Below are 10000 nucleotides of genomic sequence, written 5' to 3'. Positions count from 1 at the left end.
TGCGGCACTCCCTCAGTACTGACCCTCTGACAGTGCAGCACTCCCTCAGTGCTGACCCTCTGACAGTGCAGCGCTCCCTCAGTACTGACACTCTGACAGTGCGGCTCTCCCTCAGTACTGACCCTCTGACAGTGCGGCACTCCATCAGTACTGACCCTCTGACAGTGCGGCACTCCCTCAGTACAGACCCTCTGACAGTGCGGCACTCCCTCAGTACTGACCCTCTGACAGTGCGGCACTCCCTCAGTACTGACCCTCTGACAATGCAGCACTCCCTCAGTACTGACCCTCTGACAGTGCGGCACTCCCTCAGTACTGACCCTCTGACAGTGCGGCACCTCCTCAGTACTGACCCTCTGACAGTGCGGCACTCCATCAGTACTGACCCTCTGACAGTGCAGCACTCCCTCAGTACAGACCCTCTGACAATGCAGCACTCCATCAGTACTGACCCTCTGACAGTGCAGCACTCCCTCAGTACTGACCCTCTGACAATGCAGCACTCCCTCAGTACTGACCCTCTGACAGTGCGGCACTCCCTCAGTACTGACCCTCTGACAGTGCGGCACTCCCTCAGTACTGACCCTCTGACAGTGCGGCACTCCCTCAGTACTGACCCTCTGACAGTGCGGCGCTCCCTCAGTACTGACCCTCTGACAGTGCAGCACTCCCTCAGTACTGACCCTCTGACAGTGCGGCACTCCCTCAGTACTGACCCCCTGACAGTGCGGCACTCCCTCAGTACTAACCCTCCGACAGTGCGGCACTCCCTCAGTACTGACCCTCTGACAGTGCGGCACTCCCTCAGTACTGACCCTCTGACAGTGCGGCTCACCCTCAGTACTGACCCTCTGACAGTGCGGCACTCCCTCAGTACTGACCCTCTGACAGTGCGGCACTCCCTCAGTACTGACCCTCTGACAGTGCGGGGCTCCCTCAGTACTGACCCTCTGACAGTGCAGCACTCCCTCAGTACCGACCCTCTGACAGTGCGGCGCTCCCTCAGTACTGACCCTCTGACAGTGCGGCACTCCCTCAGTACCGACCCTCTGACAGTGCGGCACTCCCTCAGTACCGACCCTCCGACAGTGCGGCGCTCCCTCAGTACTGACCCTCTGACAGGGCAGCACTCCCTCAGTACTGACCCTCTGACAGTGCAGCACTCCCTCAGTACTGACCCTCTGACAGTGCGGCACTCCCTCATTACTGACCCTCTGACAGTGCGGTACTCCCTCAGTACTGACCCTCAGACAGTGCAGCACTCCCTCAATACTGACCCTCTGACAGTGCGGGGCTCCCTCAGTACTGACCCTCTGACAGTGCAGCACTCCCTCAGTACTGACCCTCTGACAGTGCGGCGCTCCCTCAGTACTGACCCTCTGACAGTGCGGCACTCCCTCAGTACCGACCCTCTGACAGTGCGGCACTCCCTCAGTACTGACCCTCCGACAGTGCGGCGCTCCCTCAGTACTGACCCTCTGACAGGGCAGCACTCCCCCAGTACTGACCCTCTGACAGTGCAGCACTCCCTCAGTACCGACCCTCTGACAGTGCGGCACTCCCTCAGTACTGACCCTCTGACAGTGCAGCACTCCCTCAGTACTGACCCTCTGACAGTGCAGCACTCCCTCAGTACTGACCCTCTGACAGTGCGGCACTCCCTCAGTACTGACACTCTGACAGTGCGGCACTCCCTCAGTACTGACCCTCTGACAGTGCGGCACTCCATCAGTACTGACCCTCTGACAGTGCAGCACTCCCTCAGTACTGACCCTCTGACAGTGCGGCACTCCCTCAGTACTGACCCTCTGACAGTGCGGCACTCCCTCAGTACTGACCCTCTGACAGTGCGGCACTCCCTCAGTACTGACCCTCTGACAGTGCAGCACTCCCTCAGTACTGAGCCTCTGACAGTGCGGCACTCCCTCAGTACAGACCCTCTGACAGTGCGGCACTCCCTCAGTACTGACCCTCTGACAGTGCGGCACTCCCTCAGTACTGACTCTCTGACAGTGCAGCACTCTCACTGCACTGACCCTCTGACAGTGCGGCACTCCCTCAGTACTGACTCTCTGACAGTGCAGCACTCTCACTGCACTGACCCTCTGACAGTGCAGCACTCCCTCAGTACTGACCCTCTGACAATGCAGCACTCCCTCAGTACTGACCCTCTGACAGTGCGGCACTCCCTCAGTACTGACCCTCTGACAGTGCGGCACCTCCTCAGTACTGACCCTCTGACAGTGCAGCACTCCCTCAGTACTGACCCTCTGACAGTGCAGCACTCCCTCAGTACTGACCCTCTGACAGTGCGGCACTCCCTCAGTACTGACCCTCTGACAGTGCGGCACTCCCTCAGTACTGACACTCTGACAGTGCGGCACTCCCTCAGTACTGACCCTCTGACAGTGCGGCACTCCATCAGTACTGACCCTCTGACAGTGCAGCACTCCCTCAGTACAGACCCTCTGACAGTGCGGCACTCCCTCAGTACTGACCCTCTGACAGTGCGGCACTCCCTCAGTACTGACCCTCTGACAATGCAGCACTCCCTCAGTACTGACCCTCTGACAGTGCGGCACTCCCTCAGTACTGACCCTCTGACAGTGCGGCACCTCCTCAGTACTGACCCTCTGACAGTGCGGCACTCCATCAGTACTGACCCTCTGACAGTGCAGCACTCCCTCAGTACAGACCCTCTGACAGTGCGGCACTCCCTCAGTACTGACCCTCTGACAGTGCGGCACTCCCTCAGTACTGACCCTCTGACAATGCAGCACTCCCTCAGTACTGACCCTCTGACAGTGCGGCACTCCCTCAGTACTGACCCTCTGACAGTGCGGCACTCCCTCAGTACTGACCCTCTGACAGTGCGGCGCTCCCTCAGTACTGACCCTCTGACAGTGCGGCGCTCCCTCAGTACTGACCCTCTGACAGTGCGGCACTCCCTCAGTACTGACCCCCTGACAGTGCGGCACTCCCTCAGTACTAACCCTCCGACAGTGCGGCACTCCCTCAGTACTGACCCTCTGACAGTGCGGCACTCCCTCAGTACTGACCCTCTGACAGTGCGGCTCACCCTCAGTACTGACCCTCTGACAGTGCGGCACTCCCTCAGTACTGACCCTCTGACAGTGCGGCGCTCCCTCAGTACTGACCCTCTGACAGTGCGGCACTCCCTCAGTACTGACCCTCTGACAGTGCGGCACTCCCTCAGTACCGACCCTCTGACAGTGCGGCACTCCCTCAGTACCGACCCTCCGACAGTGCGGCGCTCCCTCAGTACTGACCCTCTGACAGGGCAGCACTCCCTCAGTACTGACCCTCTGACAGTGCAGCACTCCCTCAGTACTGACCCTCTGACAGTGCGGCACTCCCTCATTACTGACCCTCTGACAGTGCGGTACTCCCTCAGTACTGACCCTCAGACAGTGCAGCACTCCCTCAATACTGACCCTCTGACAGTGCGGGGCTCCCTCAGTACTGACCCTCTGACAGTGCAGCACTCCCTCAGTACCGACCCTCTGACAGTGCGGCGCTCCCTCAGTACTGACCCTCTGACAGTGCGGCACTCCCTCAGTACCGACCCTCTGACAGTGCAGCACTCCCTCAGTACTGACCCTCCGACAGTGCGGCGCTCCCTCAGTACTGACCCTCTGACAGGGCAGCACTCCCCCAGTACTGACCCTCTGACAGTGCAGCACTCCCTCAGTACTGACCCTCTGACAGTGCGGCACTCCCTCAGTACCGACCCTCTGACAGTGCGGCTCACCCTCAGTACTGACCCTCTGACAGTGCGGCACTCCCTCAGTACTGACCCTCCTGACAGTGCGGCACTCCCTCAGTACCGACCCTCTGACAGTGCGGCTCACCCTCAGTACTGACCCTCTGACAGTGCGGCACTCCCTCAGTACTGACCCTCTGACAGTGCGGCACTCCCTCAGTACTGACCCTCTGACAGTGCGGCACTCCCTCAGTACTGACCCTCTGACAGTGCGGCACTTCCTCAGTACTGACCCTCTGACAGTGCGGCACTCCCTCAGTACTGACCCCCTGACAGTGCGGCACTCCCTCAGTACTGACCCTCTGACAGTGCGGCGCTCCCACAGTACTGACCTCTGACAGTGCGGCACTCCCTCAGTACTGACCCTCTGACAGTGCGGCATTCCCTCAGTACTGACCCTCTGACAGTGCAGCACTCCCTCAGTACTGACCCTCTGACAGTGCAGCACTCCCTCAGTACTGACCCTCTGACAGTGCGGCACTCCCTCAGTACTGACCCTCTGACAGTGCGGCACTCCCTCAGTACTGACCCTCTGACAGTGCGGCACTCCCTCAGTACTGACCCTCTGACAGTGCAGCACTCCCTCAGTACTGACCCTCTGACAGTGCAGCACTCCCTCAGTACTGACCCTCTGACAGTGCGGCACTCCCTCAGTACTGACCCTCTGACAGTGCGGCACTCCCTCAGTACTGACCCTCTGACAGTGCGGCACTCCCTCAGTACTGACCCTCTGACAGTGCGGCACTCCCTCAGTACTGACCCTCTGACAGTGCGGCACTCCCTCAGTACTGACCCTCTGACAGTGCGGCACTCCCTCAGTACTGACCCTCTGACAGTGCGGCACTCCCTCAGTACTGACCCTCTGACAGTGCGGCACTCCCTCAGTACTGACCCTCTGACAGTGCGGCACTCCCTCAGTACTGACCCTCTGACAGTGCGGCACTCCCTCAGTACTGACCCTCTGACAGTGCGGCACTCCCTCAGTACTGACCCTCTGACAGTGCGGCACTCCCTCAGTACTGACCCTCTGACAGTGCGGCACTCCCTCAGTACTGATCCTCTGACAGTGCGGCACTCCCTCAGTACTGACCCTCTGACAGTGCAGCACTCCCTCAGCACTGACCCTCTGACAGTGAGGCACTCCCTCAGTACTGACCCTCTGACAGTGCAGCACTCCCTCAGTACTGACCCTCTGACAGTGAGGCACTCCCTCAGTACTGACCCTCTGACAGTGCAGCACTCCCTCAGTACTGACCCTCTGACAGTGAGGCACTCCCTCAGTACTGACCCTCTGACAGTGAGGCACTCCCTCAGTACTGACCCTCTGACAGTGCAGCACTCTCTCAGTACTGACCCTCTGACAGTGCGGCACTCCCTCAGTACTGACCCTCTGACAGTGAGGCACTCCCTCAGTACTGACCCTCTGACAGTGCAGCACTCTCTCAGTACTGACCCTCTGACAGTGCGGCTCTCCCTCAGTACTGACCCTCTGACAGTGCGGCACTCCCTCAGTACTGACCCTCTGACAGTGCAGCACCCCCTCAGTACTGACCCTCTGACAGTGCGGCACTCCCTCAGTACTGACCCTCTGACAGAGCGGCACTCCCTCATTACTGACCCTCTGACAGTGCGGGGCTCCCTCAGTACTGACCCTCGATCCCCCAGCTCCCTCCGAGTGCGAGTTATGACTCGCTGTTTGACCGAGCGTGACCCGAGTGTTGCGGTCCACATGTTCCTCAGCTTCCCCCTCAATCCCAGCTGAATCCCTTCTAGCGTTTGGAGAATGAATTTGTTCTGGGAGCGGAGAATAGTGAGGGCTCTGTTTAAATGTGGCATCTCATGACCCAGACCAGATCTGTCTCGAGGTTCGTTATCACGCCTCTCCGTCTCTCTCTCCCTCCCTCCCTCCCTCCCTCTCTCCCTGCCTGCAGCTCTGCTCCGGTCCGCCTGGGTGAGGATACCGTTCCACCGGAGACCCTGTGCGCCAGCGAGGACCAGGCCCCGGAGGGCACGTTGGCCGTGGAGTCGCTGGATTTGCGCCCGCCTTGCGAGTTGGCAGCCTCGCGCCGACCCCTGGCCAGGCCGAAAGATGCCAAGCTGGCCCTGCAGGCGAGGAAGGAACTCCGCAACAGTTACATCGTCTGCCAGGGGCACCTCACGCTGGAGAGCGGCAAGGCCAGGGGCCTCCCAGTCGTCAGCAGCTGGCGCGCGCAGGAAGAGGGTGGGGGTGGGCCTCACCCACACAACACGGCCAGGCGCCCGGAAACCACCTGTGGGCTCTGGGAAGATCCCGAGGGGCCGAACGCTCCCGGCCAGGGGGCACAGGAAGATCCCGAGGGGCCGAACGCTCCCGGCCAGGGGGCACAGGAAGATCCCGAGGGGCCGAACGCTCCCGGCCAGGGGGCACAGGAAGATCCCGAGGGGCCGAATGCTCCTGGCCAGGGCACGACAATCAGTCGCCGTTTTACGTACATTATTAAAAAGAACCGTGGTACTGAGGCTAATGGGGCCTTGCCCCCAGCGGTTGCCACGCCTGGGAGTGAGGGCAATGGGGCCTTGCCCCATGTGGCCTCCCTGTCTGGGAGTGAAGCCAATGGGGCCTTGCCCCCCGCGGCCCCCGTGTCTGGGAGTGAGGGCAATGGGGCCTTGCCCCCCGCGGCCCCCGTGTCTGGGAGTGAGGGCAATGGGGCCTTGCCCCCCGCGGCCCCCGTGTCTGGGAGTGAGGGCAAGGGCCCTGTCTCGAATGCTACCGTCCAGATGACGAGCTTCGTCGAGCGCAAGCAGCTGAAGGCCAGGGGCCGCAGGTGGAGCAGGGCGGGGGGGCATCCGGCAGAGGCACAGCAAGACCCCGGGGGGTGGGAGGGGCAGTCGCGTGGCGGGTCCTCCCCCGAGGCGTTTCAGCTCCGCAAGCTTCTGGAGGAGAAGAGGCGAGAGATCCGGGCTCAAATCCGGGCCATGGAAGCCCTGAGCGCCCGGCAGTGGCAGACACTAGGCCGAAGAGCCTTCCGTGGCCTGATGAGGGAGCAGGAGGTGGGGGCGGAGGGTCAGGCCGCAGCGGGTAACGGCGCAGGCTGCGAGGAGGGAGGAGGGCCGGGCCGAGGGCCTGTCCCGAGCGAGGCCTCCAATTATCATTCCACAATGGGCAAATTGAGCGGGAGTTTAATCGCAGTCCAGGATGAGCTCGAGCATCTCGCCGTCCGTGAGCCACCGCGTCCCGACCTGGAACACAACCAGGGGCCAGAGCAGCGGGAAATCGGGGACCCATCAGCTGGGAGGCTCCGGGGAGCGGGGGGAGGCCCGGGCAGGGCGAGCCAGTCCCCTTGTGGTCGCCACTCCGATCGCCTCGAGGCAGGGACACCAGCTGGTCGACATCCACCCGGCACGGACACAGGAGGAGCCCAGGAGCCAGAGGAAACCAGCGGGAACGTCGGAGAACGGAATCCGCCAGAAAACCATGCCGGAGCAGCGGAGCAGTCCCAGGTCAGGCTAATTTGACAAGGTGTTTTGTTGCTTTGGTTGGGATTGACGGACATGATTTTGGGTGTTCCGCCATGCTCCGGGAACAGCTCCCCTGAGCAAAGTCCACCCCTCAAAGAACAAAGAAATGTCCAGCACAGGAACAGGCCCTTCGGCCCTCCAAGCCCGTGCCGACCATGCTGCTCGACTAAGCTACAATCTTCTACACTTCCTGGGTCCGTATCCCTCTATTCCCATCCTATTCATGTATTTGTCAAGATGCCCCTTAAATGTCCCTATCGTCCCTGCTTCCACCACCTCCTCCGGTAGCGAGTTCCAGGCACCCACTACCCTCTGCGTAAAAAAACTTGCCTCGTACATCTCCTCTAAACCTTGCCCCTCGCACCTTAAACCTATACCCCCTAGTAATTGACCCCTCTACCCTGGGGAAAAGCCTCTGACTATCCACTCTGTCTATGCCCCTCATATTTTTGTAGACCTCGATCAGGTCTCCCCTCAACGTCCATCGTTCCAGTGAGAACAAACCGAGTTTATTCAATCGCTCCTCATAGCTAATGCCCTCCATACCAGGCAACATTCTGGTAAATCTCTTCTGCACCCTCTCTAAAGCCTCCACATCCTTCTGGTAGTGTGGCGACCAGAATTGAACACTATACTCCAAGTGTGGCCTAACTAAGGTTCTATACAGCTGCAACATGACTTGCCAATTCTTATACTCAATGCCCCGGCCAATGAAGGCAAGCATGCCGTATGCCTTCTTGACTACCTTCTCCACCTGTGTTGCCCCTATCAGTGACCTGTGGACCTGTACTCCTAGATCTCTTTGACTTTCAAATCTCTTGAGGGTTCTACCATTCACTGTATATTCCCTACCTGCATTAGCCCTTCCAAAATGCATTACCTCACATTTGTCCGGATTAAACTCCATCTGCCATCTCTCCGCCCAAGTCTCCAAACAATCTAAATCCTGCTGCTAAATCCTCCAAATGATCTAACTCTTCGGAGACATTGGGGCTTCTGTTCCCCTCCCCGGGGCACGAGGCCAACTCCCACCGCGCTGCCACCTGCTGCACCATTGAGGGGGGGCCGTCAGAGAGAGGGGGCAAGGGGGGGCCCTGTTGGAGGGTGGGTTGGGGGAAAGCTAACACATTTGTAAATCGAAAATGTGCCCGTAAAGTTAGTTAAAAAAGCGACAAGGAGGGTTGATGAGGGTACCGCTCTTGATGTGATGTACATGGACTTTCAGAAGGTGTTTGCTAATGTGCCACATAACAGACTTGTGAGAAAAATAGCAGCTGATGGAATGAAGGGGACAGGAGCAACATGGATACAAAATTGGCTGAATAAGAAGCAGAGAGTAACGGCCAATGGGTATTATTCGGGCTGGAGGAAGATTTGTTCTGGAATACCTTGGGGTCGGTATTGGGACCGTTTGCTTTTCGATCTAGCTGTTGATGTGCAGGGTACAGGTTCCAAGTTTGTGGATAACACACAACTGGGAAAGCAGTCCAGAACTTGGGAAGGACATGGACAACTTGGTGGAGTGGGCAGAGAGGTGGCAGGTGCAATTCAACGCGGAGTAGTGTGAGGTGATGCGTTTTGGTTGGAAGACAATATGTGAAGTGATTCATTTTGGAAGGTCGAATCTGAATGCTGAATACTGGGTTAAAGGCAGGATTCCTGGAAGTGTGGAGGGACAGAGGGATCTTGGGGTCCACGTACATGGATCCCTCAAAGTTGCCACCCCGGTTGATAGGGTTGTTAAGAAGGAGTCTGGTGTGTTGGCTTTCATTAACAGGGGGATTGAGTTTAAGAGCCGCGAGGTTTTGCTGCAGCTTTATAAAACCCTGGTTAGACCACACTTGGAATATTGTGTCCAGTTCTGGTCACCTCATTATAGGAAGGATGTGGATGCTTTGGGGAGGGTGCAGAGGAGATTTACCAGGATGCTGCCTGGACTGGACGGCATGACGTATGAAGAAAGGTTGAGGGAGCTCGGGATTTTCTCACTGGAGCGAAGAAGGCAGAGAGGTGGCTAGATAGAGGTGTACAAGGTGATGAGAGGCATGGATAGAGTGGATAGTCAGAGACCTTTCCCCAGGGTGGAAATGGCTGTCACGACGGGACATAATTTTAAGGTGATTGGAGGAAGGTATAGGGAGATGTCAGAGGTTCTTTACACAGAGAGTGGTGGGTGTGTGGAATGCACTGCCAGCAGAGGTGGTGGAGTCAGAGTCATTATGGACATTTAAGGGACTCTTGGACGGGCACATGGACAGCAGTAAATTGAAGGGGTGGAGGTTAGGTTGATCTTAGATTAGGATAAATGCTCGGCACAACATCGTGGGCCGAAGGGCCAGGACTGTTCGATGTTCTATATAGAATATAAAATAAGGGGTAGGATTCTGAACGGGGTTCGGGAGCAGAGGGAGCTGTTGTGGGTGTGAATGGATGATTGAAGGTGCCGGGACAGGTGGAGAGAGCAGTGAATAAAGTGAGGAATATTCTGGCCTTTATTAATAGGGACACAGAGTACAAGAGCCAGGAGGTTCTGCTGAACTTGTACAAGTCACTAGTTAGACCCCAGCTGGAATATTGTGAGCAGTTCTGGGTCACACTATAGGAAGGGTGGGAACACATTGCAGAGAGAGCAGGAGAGGATTACAGGAACGGATCCAGGGATGAGAAACTTCGGTGATGTGGAGAGGTTGGGAATGTTCCCCTGGGAGAGAAGGCGAC

At 58.3% G+C, this 10000-nt stretch overlaps 1 protein-coding gene across 1 annotated transcript in view; it reads left to right on the top strand.

Moving 5' to 3' along the window:
• The window catches only part of LOC140389191 (uncharacterized), a 62171-nt gene that overhangs the window by 51793 nt on the left and 378 nt on the right, over positions 1 to 10000 (top strand). The window contains exon 8 of the mRNA XM_072473354.1: positions 5716 to 7264. Within this exon, the coding sequence (XP_072329455.1) occupies positions 5716 to 7264 (1549 nt within the window). The remainder of the gene's footprint in view (positions 1 to 5715; positions 7265 to 10000) is intronic.

This window comes from Scyliorhinus torazame, chromosome 14, assembly GCF_047496885.1.
Source record: "Scyliorhinus torazame isolate Kashiwa2021f chromosome 14, sScyTor2.1, whole genome shotgun sequence".
NCBI lineage: Eukaryota > Metazoa > Chordata > Chondrichthyes > Carcharhiniformes > Scyliorhinidae > Scyliorhinus > Scyliorhinus torazame.
Note: the sequence above shows the minus strand (reverse complement) of the source record. Positions and strands in the feature narration are given on the sequence as shown.